The sequence below is a fragment of the Mauremys reevesii genome, linkage group 3 (assembly GCF_016161935.1).
Source record: "Mauremys reevesii isolate NIE-2019 linkage group 3, ASM1616193v1, whole genome shotgun sequence".
Lineage (NCBI taxonomy): Eukaryota > Metazoa > Chordata > Testudines > Geoemydidae > Mauremys > Mauremys reevesii.
This window is the reverse complement of record NC_052625.1, coordinates 23,841,309-23,861,234: the sequence shown is the minus strand read 5'-3', so window position 1 is coordinate 23,861,234 and position 19,926 is coordinate 23,841,309. Positions and strand designations below refer to the sequence as shown.

General features: G+C 41.7%; 1 protein-coding gene across 5 annotated transcripts in view; it reads right to left on the bottom strand.

Annotated features, from left to right (window-relative positions):
- Positions 1-19,926, bottom strand: part of FANCL (FA complementation group L) — an 82,029-nt gene that overhangs the window by 50,801 nt on the left and 11,302 nt on the right. For all 5 annotated transcript variants that reach the window (XM_039529827.1, XM_039529830.1, XM_039529831.1 and 2 more), the window contains exons 5-6: positions 17,649-17,746; positions 4,241-4,337 (exon numbers count right to left, since the gene is read on the bottom strand). In XM_039529827.1, the coding sequence (XP_039385761.1) occupies positions 4,241-4,337; positions 17,649-17,746 (195 nt within the window). The remainder of the gene's footprint in view (positions 1-4,240; positions 4,338-17,648; positions 17,747-19,926) is intronic.

Below are 19,926 nucleotides of genomic sequence, written 5' to 3'. Positions count from 1 at the left end.
GCGAGTGGAACTTCTGTTCCTCCCTGCTTGCATGCGGCTTAGGATAGAAAACTGGGAGGAAGATGTCCTGATTACTAAGAAATTGTGAGACCACCTTCGGAAGATAGGATGGGTGTGGCTGCAACTGCACCTTGTCCTTGAAGAAGACTGTGTATGGCAGCTCAGAGGTAAGGGTCTGGATCTCTGAAACCCATCTAGCCAAGGGGATGGCAATGAGGAAGGCCACCTTCCAGGACAGATAGACCAATGAGCATGTTGCCAGTGGCCTCCGTCAGCCTCGTCAGAACCAAGTTAAGACCCCAAGGAGACATACTGCAAATACAGTCGTTCCAATCCCTTCAGAAAGCAGCCAGAGATTGAGTTTCAGAATACTGACTGGCCACCCACCCAGGGGTGAAATGCAGAGATCGCAGCTAGATGGACTCTTATGGAGGACAGATTTGGGCCTTCCTGCTTTAAATGAAGCAGGTAATCCAAAATAAAGTGCAGTGAGGACTCAGTAGGTGAAACACCTTTACGCGTCAACCAGATTGACAATCTCTTCCATTTTGCCAGGTAAGTGACTCTAGTCAACAGGTTTTCTGCTCCCCAAGAGCACCTCATGAACCTATGCTGAACAGAATCGTTCTGCTGGGTTCAGCCATGGAGCTTCCATGCCGTCAGGTAAAGCGATTTGAGGTTCAGGTAAAACAAGTGACCATGATCCTGAGAGATCAAGTCTGGGAACAGTGGCAGGCTGACTGGTGTGTTTACCAAGAGGCCCAGCAGAATGGTGAGCCAGTGCTGGCGTGGCCAGACCAGAGCTACAAGGATCAGTCGCATTCCGTCCCTTCTGGCTTTGAACAGGGCCTTGTGAATGAGAGGAGAGGAAGAGAACGCATAGAAGAGCCATCCCATCAGGGAAGGAGAAAAGCATCCACGAGTGAACCTGAACTGTGTCCCAGGAAGGAGCAAAATTGAGGGCACTTTCTGTTGTGCCTTCTTGCAAATAGATCCAACTGGGGAAATCCCTACTTCTGGAAAACAGTGTTTAAGATGTCTGGGCAAATGTACCAGTTGTGATGGATGGAAAAGGATCTGCTAAGCTATCCACTAACTCGTTCTGCAACCGTTCTGAAGGTATGAGGCTTCAAGGTGAATGGAATGGGCCATACAGAAGTCCTATCAGCGCAGTGCTTCCTAACATAATGGAGAGGAGTGAGCTCCCCCTTGCTTGTTTACGTAAAACCTTACTGTTGTGTTGTCTGTGAGGACCACTACACACTTGCCCTCCAGGTGGGGTCAGAACATTTGGGAAGCTACACGCACAGCCCTTAACTCTCTCACATTGATATGTAACTCTAGCTCCTCCGATGACCAGAGTTGCTGGGTCCTGAGGGTCCCCAAGTGGGCTCCCCATCCCATCTTCGAAGTGTCCGTGACCAGGGATTTTGCAGGGTCAGGTCTTGAGAAGGGAATGCCTGCACACAGCATCTCCAGATCCAGCCACCACCAGAGGAGGGCGGAAATCACGACGGTGGAAGAAAGACCACCTTGTTCAGATGGTGTCGGCTTAGTGTGTATATATCAATGCCAGTCACAACTGAAGGGGATTTAGCCATGCATGTTCCACATAGGTACAGGATGCCATGTGTCCCAGAAGCTTCAAGCAGTCCCTTGCTGTTGTGATGAGGTGACTCCTTAGACTTCATCTGAGTGCCTCTACAGCTATAAATCAGCTCTCTGGGAGAAACACTCTGTCTCACTTCAAGTCAAGGATTGCCCCAATGAATTCTATTCTCTGAACTGTGGAAAGTGTTGATTTTTGCATGTTTATCAATAGTCCCAGATCCTGGAAAGCTGACTGTATCAATCTGACATGCGCCTCCACCTGGTCTCTGGATCAACCTTTGATCAGCCAGTCATTCAGATAGAGGTATACTTGCACCCCTCTCCTCCTCAGAAAGACTGCCATGCACTTCGTGAACACCCAAGAAGTTGCTGACAGACCAAAGGGTAGCACTATGAACTGATAATGCTTGTGGTCTATCATAAATTTTATGTATCTTCTGAGACCTTGAGAGATAGCAATGTGAAAATACGCATCCTTTAAGTCAAAGGTGGCACACCAGTCCCCTGGATCCAGAGAGGGAATAACTGAAGCCAGAGAAACCATGCGGAACTTCAGCTTCTTCATTAATCTGTTGAGGTTTCGCAGATCCAAAATCAGTCTGTTGGCCTTTAGGATCAAAAAGTAACAGGAGCAGAACCACCATCCTCTTAGCTCCATTGGAACCTCTTTCACTGTTCCGACCCTTAGGAGCGACTGCACCTTCTAGGCTAAAAGTCTCTTGAGAAGGGTCCCTGAAAAGGGTTACGGAGGGAGGGTGGGAAGGAGGGGAACAACTGAATTGCAGGGTATATCCCCCTTCCACCATGCACAATACCCAACAGCCCATGGTAATGCAGGTCCACGCCTGGTAGAAGTGTGACAACCAGTCCACAAACATAGGGGAAATAGGATCTAGAGGCTGTCCTGGTATACCATCCTCATGTGTACCCTCAAAAGGTTTGTTTGGACCTTGCCAAGTGTCTCAATGGGGCAGATATCTGGGCAAATGAGGGTTGAGATGTAGGCCTTCTCTTGTAGCCCCTATTCCTACTCTGGTTATACCCTGTCCCATGTCCAGTGCCGGGCTTCTCTGGTCGGAGCAATGTCTGCTCCTGGGCGAGGCATAGGATTTTGCCTCCAAAACCAAGCCGTAGGACTCACTCCTGGGTGACCATGGTGGTGCAGTGCTGACCGGCACTGGAGAGCAGTGCCACCAAGGAGAGCGGTGCCATGCCATCATTGCAGGCTTGCCCTTCGAAGGCACCTGCCTTGGTGCCCTGGCATCCCGTGATGTCGGGCCTGCAACAGACAGTTCACAAACAGCCAGGGATGGTGGCATCGAGAGTGAAAGAAGGTTCCTCACAGCCTCAAAGGTCTCTGGCATTGATGGTAAAGACAGGGCCAACACACCACAGTGGCTCTCCCTAGGTGGGGAATCCATTGGCACTGGACTCAACGGCACCCTTCCCAGGGCCAAAAGTTGACAAAGCCGCACGCCCTGTCAGCGCCTCAGAGTGGCCCGACATGGGTCGCACTCTTTCTGAGTTCCTATTGCTCGCAGGTCTCAGGGTCAGGGAGCACCCCTGGTCTGTCTTCCTGTGTTTTTTCTTTGGCACCGGTGATGATGAGTAGTGCGAAGAGGCTGGTGCCAGTTTCCTGTGAACCAAGGTTGTATGACAGTGCCAGGAGTCCTGGCCGCCGGCGCTCAATCCTTTCACAGTGTCGGTGAGGAGGAAGGGTACTATATCTCTTTTCAAGGACTTCTGACCAACATAGAAGTGCTTGGTGCCGATTTCACTTGAAGCTCCGAGGTGGGACGAAGAGGCACCTCCATCAGGAGGAACTTAGGTCTGTTTTCCCTGTCCTTTTTAATCCTGGGTTTGAAACCCCTACAGATCTTGCACCATTCTCGAACGTGGACCTCTCCCAGACACTTAAGACAGTTATCATGCAGGTCACTCACCGGTATCAGTTTGTGGCACGCCACACGCTGTTTGAACTGGGACCGAAACATATCCCGGTACCCAGTGCAGGCTACCCCACAAGGTGAGGAACACTGCTAACTATATTATACTTACTTAACTATTTACAATTTATTTACAGATAAAGTCCACTGAGAGCAACACTTGTGAGATGCAAGAGATGAGTATGTTCCAGCAACTGTCATGGGCGGTAAAAAGGAACTGAGGGAGCAGTGGGGCAGCAGACCATGAGGGCATGACTCCAGAGGGCACCAGAGCTGACCTGACGGATACCACTGAGGGAAAAACTTTCCAGTGGCAGTGCACGCGGCACATACACACCTACATTGGAATGAACATGAGCAAGCACTCGAAGAATGAAGGTTTCCAAAATGGCACTGGATGCTAACCTCTAACAGAAGGTTTTTGCAAGTGGTGTACAACTTGATAACAAAAGATACTTATAGATTACTATTATGCACTGAGAGTTTTAAACTGGTCTTTAAAAAGTCTTCAGAACAACATTCATTGGTTTAATCATTGTTCAAACCACCTGAAAATAAAGGACAAGCACGCAAGACCTTTTTGAAAGAAACCAGTTCACTAACTTCAGTATAAAAGACAAAAGAGAGGAATCCATTCTTTTTGGTCTTATTTTCTTAAAGTATTTTCCCACAAATAAATTCACCTTTGCATTTAACTTCAGTGTGATTAGATGCTGTCGACCACAAGAGTCTTCTCCTTTTAGCTTGATGGTATTAAGGCCAGTATCTACATACACGACTCTGAAAGGAAAAGAAAACTCTGGTAGTATAAGAGAGAATTATAACTCCTAATCTTTGCTATATTCCTAATTAGTCTGTTACAAATATTAATTAGTGGAAGTCCTGCATGCCAGCCATTTCTGTTGTTGTAGATTTACTGCTGTTAATACATCAGTCTACTGCTTAATGCAGTCATATATCTCTGGGTTATTTACAATGTGTGTCAAGGCTCATGCTGTGGTCAGTGAGCACTATGTTTCAGTTTTCCATCACTGGAACCTTTGACACACACAGCATGTTCCTGTCAGCTTCTACTTATGTACACATTAAACTTTCTGTCAAATTCCTTAATCCATTTCTGCAGTTTCTTACAGTATAAGACTTTTATGGTCTCTATTTGCTTTTCTCCTCAATGAACTTCTCTTTTATTATCATCAATACTGTTATTTTAGAAAATTCAGTTGGTATTGGTTTATATACTCAAATCAATTTTCTAAAGAAAATATAGTATTAGAACAGGTATAAAGTCATTTAAAATAATTTTCTTTCATGTTATGACAGTTTTATACAGTATACATGTACCCAAGCAAGTGTTAAGTGCATACTGAAGGTTGCTAAGATTTTAAACATGTAACAAATACAGGAGTTTTGTTTAAGATGCCACAGATTTAAGTTTCCTACTACAATGGAGACCAATACATTTTAAAAAACACCATTCTTTGGAAAGAAGGTCCCCTGAGTAGTTTAAACTATTGCCAAAGAGGTTCTAACTTAGCTGTATATTTACTAGTGAACTGGGCATGTGGATATTTTGACACTTTTACAATAACATTCTCCTGTAAATATAAAAAGCAGTCTAAGCGTATTGCACAACTTATCACCAATACTGATAACAAGGCCCATTAGAGTTCAAAACTAGCTTCTGCCTGCTGACCTGCCTAACAGTTTTTTAAATAAAAATACATTACATACTAGTCCAGTCACTGGAGTCAGCACACTGGGAAAATGGCTCTCTTTCAGGAGAAGCTGGTCAGAGGAAGCCTTATTAAAGCAGAAAAAAATAGGTCTGAACTGAAGGATATGGATGCTCTTGGATTAGAAGCAGAAGAAAATAGTGAAAAGAAGAAAATTAGGAAAACATTTGTACTCCACAGCACACACAATCAAATACGCAGGAATTGGGAAAAAATAAATAAAAAAGTGGTAGAAGTTGGGGATATGAAAAAGGATGCATTAATCATGAAATAATTACATCTAATTTTCATGTACAATATCAAATGACTCAAAGTTCTTTTGGGTAATTTGACACTAATATCATTTTCCCTAGAAAATTTAAGAGTTGAATTCAGGACTTACATGAGAAGATGTAATTAAGCTTAAGTCAATCAATCTGCATTAATTTAAACCCAGTAGAAATTTGGCTCTAGTCTATGTCTATATTTTAAATCAGAAAATCATTAATCCCATCTTTTTCAAAAACCTTGCACCAGATCACCATAGCAAGATTTTATAAAGTGAAGATTAAGAGATTCTAAATCCATCCTTCACTTACAGTTGCTGAGAAAAACAAAACATGATTTCATATAGTTAAACCAGAAAATGTATACTGTCATGCCCAATATGTAGTATAACTAGTGCCTGCCATAAAGCATCACCATACCAGATAGCAAAAAACTAGAGAAAAAAATTGAAGAGACGCTGTCAAGGTTGTTAGGATTTAAGATTAACCTACCTTGACAGTTGCCCTGTATATTTCAGAACAAGATCCAAAACTGGTTTACTGTTCACTGGAAACGGATGGACATATTTTATCTCAAACACACTTGTTTACAAGTAAATAAGTCTTTGTGGTGTGACAAAGTTTTATTTAAAAATACTGGAATCCTTACGGTAAGTCCAATAAATGATCAACATCAAACTAGGGCAATTGTAAAGGCATAACAACTCTTAGTGTGCCTTTAAAATTTAAAAAAAAATACATATAAAACTATTATAAATAAATAGTATCATGCCAGCAGTATGATCACATTCAAGACCTTAGCTTGGAAAGACCCTCCAGTCAATTTCCTGAATGTTGGAAACTAGGCACGCTGCAAAAACTACCAAGTTTTGAAATGTCTTCAGAAAGGGTGCTATGATACAGAAAATCACATGTAGTTGTGCAATAATATACCTTTATACACTTACCATATAAAAAAATCCAAGAGAAAGTAACTCCCATCTCCCACTTTTCCACACATATATTGTCAATAAATTCTAGAACAAAAAAGTATCTTTGCAAAAAGTTGTTTTTTTAAAAAATTTAAATCATCATCAACAGTTTGAAATGCTGGAAAAGATCTTCAGGAAAACACACACGCTAATCCTCTATGATGTACTATTGAACTTAAAGCCAATCTGAAAATCCTTACCCCTTAGAGCTTGGGAAGGGGGAAATAATGAACTTTGACCTCTAGAACTCTCTCCTGGTGGATGACAGACTGAAAGAGTACACAGAGACGCTTCTCGGCCTTCTGGCTGGGGAAGCATTATTTAAATAATCCACAACAGAGAAGCAGAGCTTGGAGGCTAGTTGTTATACACTACCTACAGTGAAAACTAGGGTATCAAGCAATTAAAAAAAATGAATCACAATTAATCGTGCAATTAAAAGAATTAAACACGATTAATACCATTGTTAAATAACAGAAGAATACCATTTATTTAAATATTTTTGGATGTTTTCTACATTGTCAAATATATTGATTTCAATCACAACACAGAACAGAGTACAGTGCTCACATTTATTTTTTACTATAAATATTTGTGCTATAAAAACAAAAGAAATAGTATTTTTAATTCACCTAATACAAGTACTGTAATACAATTTCTTTATCATGAAAGTCGAACTTACAAATGTAGAATTCTGTACAAAAAAAACTGCATTCAAAAATAAAACAATGTAAAACTTTAGAGCCTACAAGTCCATTCAAGTCCTACTTTTTGTTCACTCGGACAAGCAAGTTTGTTTACATTCCCAGGAGATAATGCTGCCCGCTTCTTGTTTACAATGTCACGTGAAAATGAGAATAGGTGTTCACATGGCACTGAGGTAGCCAGTGCCACAAGATATTTACGTGCCAGAGCTGTTAAAGATTCATATGACCCTTCATGCTTCAACCACCATTCCAAAGGACGTGTGTCCAGGCTAATGAGGGGTTCTGCTAGATAACAATCCAAAGCAGTGCACACCGATGCACGTTCATTTTCATCATATGAGTCAGATGCCACCAGCAGGTTGATTTTCTTTTTTTAGTTTGGGTTTGGGTTCTGTAGTTTCCGCATCGGAGTGACGCTCTTTTAAGACTTCTGAAAGCATGCTCCATACCTCGTCCCTTTCAGATTTTGGAAGGTACTTCAGATTCTTAAACCTTAGGATCGAGTGCTGTAGCTATCTTTAGAAATCTCACATTGGTACCGTCTGCGTTTTGTCAAATCTGCAGTGAAAGTGTTCTTAAAACAAACAAATGTGCTGGGTCATCATCTGAGACTGCTATTACATGAAATATGTGACAGAATATGGGTAAAACAGAGCAGGAGACATACTATTCTCCCCCAAGGAGTTCAATCACAAATTTAATTAAAGCATTATTTTTTTAACAAGCGTCATCAGCATTTCCATGTCCTCTGGAATGGTGGCCTAAGCATAAAGGGGCATACGAATGTTTAGCATATATGGCATGTAAATACCTTGTAATGCCAGCTACAAAAGTGTCATACGAACGCATGTTCTCACTTTCAGGTGACATTGTAAATAAGAAGCCGGCAGCATTATCAACAGTAAATGTAAACAAGCGTTTTTGTCTTTGTGATTGGTTGAACAAGAAGTAGGACTGAGTGGACTCATAGCTCTAAAGTTGTACATTGTTTTGTTTTTGAGTGCAGTTACATAACAACAACAAAAATCCACATTTGTAAGTTGCACTTTCACGAGAAAGAGACTGCATTATGGTCTTGTATTAGGTGAACTGAAAAATACTATTTCTTTTGTTCATCATTTTTACATTGCAAATATTTATAATAAAAATAATATAAAGTGAGCACTGTACACTTTGTATTCTGTGTTGTAATTGAAATCAATATATTTGAAAATGTAGAAAAACATCCAAAAATATTTAATCAATGTCAATTGGTATTCTATTGCAAAACAATGCGATTAAAACTGCAATTAATTGTGATTAATTTTTTTGAGTTAATTGCGTGAGTTAACTGCGATTAATCAACTGCCCTAATCAAAACCTTTTTCTATTTCTGAGTTTAGTACTTCACCATAAATGGCTTTTCGGACTCCAGCAGAATCTTTTGCACTTCAGAGCATGCCAAATCAGAAATAGTCAATCTCCCAGGATCCAGGCTGTGAAGTGGAGCAGCTACAGATTGAAAGTCAGCAGGTGCAATGACATCATTAGGAGATACTGAGGGTCCCACAAATTTCATATAGAAATACAGTCTAGACCAGTGATTTTCAACCTGTTTCCCATTGTGGGCTGCATATGCAGCATTCTGTGTGTTACTTGGGCCGCATCCACACAATATATATACTACCTGTATGGCCCTGAGGATGTCACGATGGCCACAGCTGTGTGCTGATTGAGCCAGAAGAGGGCCGCGGGTTGAGAACCCTGGTCTAGATGCTGAAGCAATTACTATGACCCATGCGTTCTTCTGGCATATTTTTACTCACCAGTGGGATCAGTGGAAAAGTGTAAAGGATTAGTGAGGAGATGGGGGGGTTGTGGTGCCTTTCGTTTAACTGTTTGTATCCAGCTCTGCTCTGGAGCAGAAATGAGGACACAGCACACTTGTCAAAGAGGTCTGATGACAAATGGCTCCTTTTCTTGAATAAGAGATCTATTGCAGTTGATCCCAGACCCAAACTATGGTCTAAACTCAAAAGTTTGGTTGATGTAGGCATAGAAACAGCTATGTTGATGGAAGAATGCTTCCACTGATGTAGCTAACTTCATTTAGGGAGCTAGTGTTCCTACACTGATGGAAAAAATCCTTCCATTAGCATAGGTTGCATCTACACTACAAAGTTAAGCCAGCATACTTACGCTGACATAACTATGCTGATAAAGTCTCCATAGCGTAGACATATCACTAGTCATATTGTCTTTAAAGTCTGTGCCCACAGTGTTCTCTGTTAGTGCACTACCTGTGCTTGCCAAACACAGGCATAAGATGCACTTGATGAAATAGGCATCAGTTCCACAGTCATGCCCTCGCAAAGCTGTTGGGACTGAACACCTTGTTTGTTGATATAACACTTGACTGTCTTCTAGTCAGTTTCTTGGACAATACTGTCTTATCAGTTGTAGAAAAAAATTTATAACCCACCTTGTAGCTCTCAGTTCCAGAACATGGATTTTGATCTTAGGTACATTCCATCAACCATGAACTGTTAGCTTCTAGAGGTGTGGCTCTACCCAAACTAGATGCACTTGTGATGATCACAGTAGATGGGAAAAGAAGACTAAATGTATTGTCTGAGAGTTCACAGCATTGGAGAGTCCTAAGGTTGTTTTGTTGTTGTTATATATATTAAAAATACTCTAACTATGTCTTCTTTGCCTGCATTTCAGCCAGTGGTCTCACTTAGATACAGGGAAAACTTCATCCTGTGAATTACAGGCAGGAACCATGTTCTTTTTGGCTAGTAAAAGGCTTGTACAAAAGAACTGGGTCTTTTATCAATAGAATCTGCCCTTAAGGGAGGGCAGATTATGGCTTCTCATAAGAAAATATTAGTATGGCATCTGCTGAAGAAATCACCACTTGACAGTTTTACTTGGCCAGATTGTCAGTATCTCAGCTGTCTTTTCTGGTTAAGGTTATTGAAAAAGTGGGGGAAAAGCAATTCTGAATATCTGGTGGCCTCCGACCTCTTGCACTCTTTTCAATATGGGTGCCATCCAGTGTATGGAACAGACTGCTCCAGTTACATTGGTAGATGATCTCTTGGTAGTGCATAAAGATTTCATCACCATGCTATTATTAAATGCCAGATGGCAACACTTCATGCCAACAACATCAGTGCTAACGCCTTTGTGGACCCCAGCAGATTAGAATAGGCTGGAGCTGTTTTTTGGATGCTTCTGTTCTTTTCTATTAGATAGCTGCGTGCTCTCTCTCTCTCTCTCTCTCTCTCTGACGGAGCTCTCATGTGGGGTTCTGCAGGTTTCCATCTTGTCACTCTCCCATCCAATGTGAATTTAGGGAAGTTGGAATGATTAGTCAGGAGATGGGGGGTTGTGGTGCCTTCAGTATGCTGATGACTCCCACCTTGGTCTCTCTATCACTTCATCCACCCATAGCAGTCAATTGCCTCGCCCAGTGTTTGGAAGACATCAGGACATGGAGAAGAGTTAATTAGCTGGTTGAAACACAGTCTGGAGAAATCTGAGAGGATGTTGATAGATTCGTAGATTTCAAAGAGAGAAGGGACCATTGTGTTCATCTAGTCTGACCCTCTGAATGACACAGGCCATAGAGCTCCCCAATACAATTCCTAGAGCGTATCTTTTAGAAAAACATCCAATCCTGATTTAAAAATTGTCCATAATGGAGGATCCACCATGACCCTTGGTAAATTGTTCCAATGGTTAATTAGTCTCACTGTTAAAAATTTAAGCCCTATTCCATGTTCAAATTTGTATAGTTTCAACTTCCAGCCACTGGGTCGTGATATCTCTTTATCTGCTAGACTGAATAGCCCATTATTAATTATTTGTTCCCCATGTTGGTACTTATAGATTTGGTTGCAATCACCCCTTAACCTTCACTTTGTTAAACTAAAGAGATTGAGTTTCTTGATTCTATCACTATAAGGCATGTTTCCTAATCCTTTAGTAATTCTCGTGGCTCTTCTCTGAACCCTCTCCAATTTAGCAACACCCTTCTTGAATTCTGGACACCAGAAGTGGGCACAGTATTCCAGCAGCAGTCATACCAGTGCCAAATGGAGAGATAAAATAACCCCTCCACTCCTACTCAATATACCCCTGTTTATGCATTCAAGGACTACATTAGCCCTATTGGCTACAGCATTGCAGATTGAAAATCCAGAGGTGGATAAGGAGCTGCTTAAAGGGGAGACTGCAGAGGGTCGTATTGAAGGGTGATCTGTCGGGTTGGAGGTTACCAGTGGAGTTCCTCAAGGTTCGGTTTTGGGTCCAATTTTATTTAATCTATTTATCGCTGACCTCGGAACCAAAAGTAGGAGTGGGCTGATAAAGTTTGCGGATGACACCAAGTTGGGAGGTATTGCCAATTCGGAAAAGGATCGGGATATCCTCCAGGGAGATTTGGATGACCTTGTAAACTGGAGTATTAGTAACAGGATGAAATTCAATAATGAGAAGTGTAAGGTTATGCATTTAGGGATGACTAACAAGAATTTTAGTTATAATCTGGGGACGCACCAGTTGGAAGTAACGGAGGAAGAGAAGGACCTAGGAGTCCTGGTTGATCATAGGATGACTATGAGTAGGCAATGTGATGTGGCCGTTAAAAAAGCTAATGCGGTCTTGGGATGCATTAGGCGAGGTATTTCTAGTAGAGATAAGGAGGTGCTAGCCCCGTTATATAAGGCATTGGTGAGACCTCATTTGGAGTATTGTGTGCAGTTTTGGTCTCCCATGTTTAAGAAGGATGAATTCAAACTGGAACGGGTACAAAGAAGGGCCACTAGAATGATCCGAGGAATGGAAAGCCTGTCGTATGAAAGGAGACTTGAGGAGCTCGGTTTGTTTTCCTTAACCAAAAGAAGGATAAGAGGAGATATGATTGCACTCTTTAAATATATCAGAGGGATAAATACCAGGGAAGGAGAGGAATTATTTCAGCTCAGTGCTAATGTGGACACGAGGACAAACGGATATAAATTGTCAGTCAGGAAATTTAGGCTTGAAATTAGACAAAGGTTTCTAACCATCAGAGGAGTGCAATTCTGGAACAGCCTACCGAGGAAAACAGTGGGGGCGAAGGACCTCCATGACTTTAAGATTAAGCTGGATAAGTTTATGGAGGGGATGGTATGATAGGATAACGGGTTTAGTCAATAGGTCAATAACGTGCCACACTGGTAATTAGTACAAAGGGTCAATGTTGGGATATTGTTAGCCTTTTCCAGAGGGTCTGGCTGGAGAGTCTTGCCCACATGCTCGGGGTTCAGCTGATCACCATATTTGGGGTCGGGAAGGAATTTTCCTCCAGGGTAGATTGGCAGTGGCCCTGGAGGTTTTTCGCCTTCCTCCGAAGCAGGGGGCAGGGGTCGCTTGCTGGTGGATTATCTGCTACTTGAAGTCTTTAAATCATGATTTGGAGCATTCAACAGCAGAGTCAAGGGAGAGAATTATTTCAGGAGTGGGTGGATCGGCTTATGTGGCCTGCATCTTGCAGGAGGTCAGACTAGATGATCATAATGGTCCCTTCTGATCTTGAATTCTATGATTGCCCTGGGAACTCATGTTCAGCTGATTATCCACCATGATCCCTAAATCTTTTTCAGAGTCACTGCTTCCCAGGATGGAGTCCCCCACTGTGCAAGTATGGCCTCTTTGTCCCTCCCCTGCCCCCCACACATAGGTGGTGATGAAAACAAATGTAAGAGATGATATCACTTCATCTACTTCAGGGGCTCAAGTAGCATCACAGGGCAAGGTGCAGAATTTAAGAGTCTGGTTGGTGCTACCAGAAGAGCACATAGCAGCCATAGCCAGAAGGTTGTGCCAGTTTTTTCTCAAAATCAAACCTTGCCTTGTTAATTCCAAACTAAACTACTGCAATGTGCCCTACATAGGGCTACATCTTATTTCTATCCGGAGGTTGAAGCTGATACAAAATTTGACCAATTGTTATTGGGTATATCTTTCTAGAAATATTTGACATCAGTGCTTTTAAATTTCCACAGACCACCTATTTAGGTACAACAACAGAAAGGGAAAATTCGGTTTTAAGTGAATATTCATTCTAGGACCCTCCATGTCAGACAGTTTCCAAGGTGAGCATTACCCATCTCAGTGGCAACTGGGGCAGGCCCGATGTTTGCTCTGAGCCTGGATTTAGGAACTCCCCTCAGGAAGAACTCTCCAGAACAATAGCTTCCAAAGCTGAAAAAACACCATATAAAAGGAGTATTCAACTCAAACCATTTGCAGCAGATCCTTGACATAAAATTTAGAGATTTCTTGGAGGAACACCCTCTTCCCTTTCAAACTACACCTCTACCCCGATATAACGCAGCCCGATATAACATGAATTCGGTAAAGCAGCGCTCCGGGGGGCAGGGCTGTGCACTCCGGCGGATCAAAGCAAGTTCAATATAACGCAGTTTCACCTATAATACAGTAAGATTTTTTGGCTCTCGAGGACAGCGTTATATCAGGGTGGAGGTGTACTTAACAAGTGAACAGCAAGGGGAAAAAAATACCTTGGATGTAATGCAGGGAGGGAGGGTGAGAGTGTCTGACATGGAATGTCCTAGAATGAAAATCAATAGTAATAATCAAAGGCCACTCTGCTTATTGACTATGATCCACAGTAGCATCACCCAATGGTGAGAGACAAGGAGTGCTCTGCATAGCAGGTATAGTCCCAATATGTGTGTGTGTGGGGGGGGAAATGACACAGGCCCACCCTACTCCACTGAGTTCCAACACAGGACCCTGCAAAGCAGAAGACCATATAGGTGGCCTAGAGTCTGGTACCCTTACTCACGCCCGCAGGTCACTTCCTATCCCTGTACCTCCGTTGGCATCATGGATCAGTCTTGGGATCCCTCCTCCTGGTTTCCTCCCTGGTTTGTTTCCAGAGCCCCTTCCCTCTGGTGACAGCGAGTTGTCATCCTCAGTTCCTGTGGTTGATGGGATTCCAGTGGCTTGGCTAGGAGGCTCGGTCCCAACTGTCTGGAGTCTCAGCAGGATGCAGCTGCACCCAACTGCTCTCTTCCTTGGTCAGCCCAGACTGAGCGAAACTACTCCCTTTTGAATGCTCCCACCACTGAAAGCATGCCCAGCAGAGGCAAGGGGGTATGGCTTCATGTATACAGAGCAGCTCCTTAACCCTTTCCTCACTGGTGTGGGGTTAATACACTCCATCACAGTGATGCTGGGGGATGGAAATTCTTTTATTATACAGAACCACCAGATTTGTTAGAATATGTAACTGATGTTTCACTGAGAGCATACCAAGCTCTGAAACCCCTTTGCACCAAGAGATGGGGAATAGGAAAGATACTTTCAGTGAAAAGGTGAAGAGAGCTACCAAATGTGAAGCTGAGAGATGGTATTTGAACTCATAGCACACAGATCAAAAACATGAGAGGAATCTACATATTGCCAGAGGTTCGATAAGATTGGTGGTCCTCAGGAGTCTTATATGATGGTGATGAGTTTCTCATGGGTTTTTTTAAAGTGCAATACGCTTGCAGTTGCTGACTCATCTTTCCCAGAAATATTGGCCTTGAGCCTCATTGTCAAGACCTCTTGTAAAGACACTAGAATATTCTTTGCTTCAGCTGACTTTGGTATTACCAGGGACACACATCAGGGCAATCTCTAAACTTCAAGCAATACATAGACATCATTTGTAAACTTCCTCCAACATGGCAAGAAGATGTTTGTCACCTTAGAATAAGTAACTGTAGTTCCTTCCTCTCAGCATCCCAGATGATGACAAGCCAGGCAGCGCTAGATATTGATTAGGATAGGCCTCTGATTATACTATGTGGGGAGGGGTTGTATGTGAGCAGGAGTTGGAGAGGAGGTTCCAGATGCATTTAAAAAGGTTTGAGAACAAAAGGCCTAAAGCTCAATGAGAAGATAATTATAATCACTGTGGCCTGTTCCTGTAATTGTTCTTTCCAGTTGTTCACTCAGAGCCATGCTTCTGAAGGTTTTTAAGATATACCTCCCAGGCTTGCATAACAAATTGAGAAGGTAACCAGACATGGATACACATCTCCTTTCCACTTGAAGGGAGGAATGTGGAGCCCTGCAACCTGACCCAAACCTGATGGGACCTGATTACAAATGTTGAGTGGGAAAACCACCAGACACTTTCAGGCTTGAGTTAACACAGCTCTCCTCCTGCCTATGACATTGGCTTTGCTCCTGCTGACCGCTGCCAGCTTGCTGGGCTGTGCACGATGCAGAGTGAGTATGCCACTGAGTTCCAGTGCCTCTGAGTCCACAGAAGGATGCAGTGGACAGCAACAGCAGGGAACAGCCACTGGCACGTGCAGCCGCCACCACATTGATCCCATGGGCAGGAGCTGGCAGCACTGACTCAAGTTCGGTGGGAAGGGTTGGGATCAAGTTAGAAAACAACTCAATCCTCTTGGGTCTGGGTCTGCTTAGGGCCTAAAAATTAGGCCCAAGCAGACTGCTAGAGGGATGAATGGAATTTGCGAATACCCATGGGTACGTTACAAGCCCAAGAGGACAGTACTTTGTATAGAATATGCTTCTCGGTGTAGCAGAAACTAAAATCTCTGCACGACTCTCCCCAATCATATCATCCATAGATTTTCAGGAGATTTATTTTCATATTCTGAAATTTTGGGATGAGAATGCTGTAATGATGGATTTCAGTATTTCCACCTGGAATATTGATTTCTTTATAAACTTGAGAGCCCTGATATCTAAAGTGGTCTACATGCTATTAGATTCATAGACTTTAAGGCCAGAAAGGACCATCATGATCATATAGTCTGATCTCCTGCACACTGCAGGCCACAGACCCTCACCCACCTACTCCTGCATTAGACCCATAACCTCTGGCTGCATTACTGAAGTCCTCAAATTATGATTTAAGGACTTCAAGTTAGAAAGAATCCATCATTTACTCTAGTTTAAACCTGAAACTGACCATGCCCCATGCTGCAGAGGAAGTTGAGAAAACCCCAGGGTTTCTGTCAATCTGACCTGGGAGGAAATTTCTTCTCAACTCCAAGTATGGCGGTCATTTGGACCCTGAGCATGTCAGCAAGACCCACCAGACACACCTGGGAAAAAATTCTCATCGTAACTCAGAACCCTCCCCCATCTAGTGTCCCATCTCCAGCTGTTGGAGATATTTGTTACTAGCACAGATGGGCCACATGCCATTGAAGGGGGTCTCATCAGACATTCCCTTCCATAAATTTACCAAGCTGTCTTGAAGCCAGTTAGGTTTTTAACCCCTCACTTTTTTGCTCCCCTTAGAAGGCTGTTTCAAGACTTTACTCTTCTGATGGTTAGAAACCTTTGTCTAATTTCAAGCCTAAACTTGTTGATTACCAGTTTATATCCATTTGTTCTTGTGTCATTTCATCTTTGTTCCTATATATGCAGTAAGCATATGCATCTCATGGATTAGAGCCCACTCCCCCACCTGGAGAGCTTTCTTCACACAGAAAGCATACCCAGCTGTCTCCCTGTCCGGAGACATAGTTACATTAAAAATGTTATATTAAATGGTGGCTTGATTGCCTGCTGAATGAAGATAGGATACAACTTGACCAACCTCATCTCCAGAGAACCCATATGCAATAGTTGTTCATGGAGAGACCAAATTCTCTGGTGTTGGTTCCCTTCTATGAATTCCCCATCATTCCTGCCAATGAGCTGCCATGTTGTCACAGCAATATGAACATCTGCCACACACAGTGCTCAGAAAGAGCAGGAATGGACCCAGACAGTTTGCATCTCCGAGCAGGCTCCCTAAATTCACACACTTCCTCTTTTACACAGTGGAGCCACAATGCCTCCCTGCACAGAAGCCCCTTATGGCTGCAAAAGAGGAGTTAGATTCACCCCTCAGATAGTGTAATGTATTTTTATGTGCTAGTTTCTTAGAACAACTGTGTGTCATCGAAAGGATAAACTCATTTGCTGGTGCAACAGTAGCTTTACCTACTACATGTAACTCAGATATGGTGACATCACTTATCTTTCACTATTTAATGAAAAGTGTCAGAATCAAATGATATACAACACAAGGAAAAAGCAGGAGAGAAAAGGAGAAAGAAGAAGTTGTATTAAAAATATTGTCTATGCTGACAGTTTATAGCACACATAAAAATTGATTTCTTTGTAGTAATATGTAGCAGCTTACCCTTCAGGTCATTTTTTTTTAAATAGTGTGATAGGCCTTTTGGTTCATATAACAGTTTCAGAAAAGCACAAGCAGTAGACTGATGTTCTCACTACCAAACTGTTTGACCTGTACAGACTAAATTAACTGACCAAGGATACTTTGCAGTACATATTCTAAAGATAACTTCTATTAAGTATTGAAAACCAAACATACTTATTCCAACCCAATGTTTCTATATCTCTGACAAGGTATGAGTAGTATTCTGGAGGTGGGGGTGCATGCAGCTCTTGTGCATTCTTTAAAGCAGCTTCCTGTTTAAAAGAATATTAAAACACCTCATTATAAATGGCACACAATTTCAGTAGTTTTGCATCTGTTCAGTCATACAATTTTAAAATTCATTCAAAAATATTAAGTTTAAGTAAAATTAACTGTACATTACATTTGCTTTTGGTTTTGGCCTCCAGATGAAGCAGACAAAGAAGCAGTTTGGTAAAGTGCTTCAGATAATGATGATCAAACCATTTTTTTTTAAACAGATGCTGACACTGTAGTCTTCACATGTAAATATCAGGTGTGCTTTTTAAAAAAGTTAATAAATTTGAAGTCAGGCATCTTGATTGAAAGAACACTTCACTTAAAAGTAAAAGGTTCTGTTAAGCGCACAGCTGCCTCCTGGGCTCCACAGCAAAGGCAAGTCCTTACTTCTCTATGAAATCCTTCCTGTCTTCTTTACAACTTAGTACATAAGGCTTTATATAGCAATCCAAACCTATTCCATTTCCTGATTTTAATACCATGTAGTCCTTGGGGATGAAGCTGAGGAAAAGCTGGTCAAGTGTTTGCCCTCAATGTCCTAGTAAGCGATATCCCCTGACAACGAAGTCTAGGGCCTTAGAAAAATCAGGCCATATGTTCCATATTGTGTTCATGCACATATTCATTTCCTAGAAGCATGTTTAAAATAATGTTAAATTATTTTAAAGAAAAATAAAATTGGAGGTATATTTCCAATCTAAAACCACTGATTGGAGGTGTTCATTGACTCTCCTCTCAGGAAGACTGGCAATCCCACTCACAAAGTATGAAAATAGTCAGGGGCTGAAATGAGAATCCAGGAAAGAGGGGTGAGGGGGAAAGAGGTGGGATTAGTGCAGATGTGAAAACATAACTGAGGCCTTTATCATGAATGGGAATTGATTATAGGACAGGCAGAAAAAGCCCAGTTCAAAGGAAGACCAAGGCAATCAAGTTTTAGAATAGATTTGTACAGAAAGCAGCACCCTTCAGGAAAGTTATGAATGCACCAGGTGAAGTTTCTGTAAAAGAAACTGTTCATCTTCTCAATTGTTTGTTGCAATGCCTATATATTGTACCCAAACTCTCTTTAGTTCAGAGTGAAACAAAAAAGTTTTATTAAAGGCACCAGGCAATCCAAAGCCATATCACTAGTTAACTTTAACAGACCTCAGTTAGAAAGACACAAAGGATCTACTCAAATGAAGACTATTAAATGGCGGATTGGGGGAAATGAAAGAATGAATGCCCCTACCCCTATCAAATGGAAAAAACACTCCTACAGGTTTTGTTTTTTTGGCAGAGAGATACTATGCCAATTTGGAATAGATGTCTTAGTCATATGGTGGGGATTTTCAAGCCATTAATTAGACATTCAATAATGCAATTGTGGATGAAAAACTGTGATCAAAGACTTCAGTCAACAATGCCATATTTTCTCAGAAAAACTGCCCATTAGTTAGGAGATTGTCTTATAATTCTTTCACTCTGGCTCTAAGTTGGTTAATAAATGTCTTCTTCAAAATACTATCAAAGACTTCCCAAAAAGCCTTACAAGTAGTGTTTATTAGCATACCCCAGTGTACTCCATAGCAACCTAAAACGAAAGTGTGCAGCAAGATTCCTGGATTTGGCAGCAGTTTGCATCTATTTCTATTTTAGATGTCTCTTTGTAATAAGAACTAGAAACTTCAAAATTAAAACAGATACTGGAGCACAATTTTGCAAAAAGGGGTGGAGAATCATGTAACAAACAAGGTCCTCCTTATTAGTTTCCAGACAGAACATTAACTAGTAGATTATATTTAAAGTAAATATAGATTCTGTATAAAATTCATTATTAGCTAGAATAAATGAAATTTTGGCATCATGAAGAAAAATTCTGGGATGCTCAAGGACATTTTCCATTAAAAATAGTAATTTACTAATAAAATAACAGAAATACAACATCGACATCAAAGAGACTTTTCCCAAAGAAGTTTAAAATAAAACCAGTGGAAGCCTTTAAAGAACAGGGTTCCACATCATAAATTCTGGTTAGTATTTCCACATATTTTGTTGCAATATTCTCAATTTAAGTTATTACTTTGGATGAAGGAAGAGTCTGCTGAGCCAATCTACAGAATATTCATGAAACAGATTCATTAGCATTTTGCTCTGTTTCACAGAAGAGCAACAGCCCTTTTATAGAGTA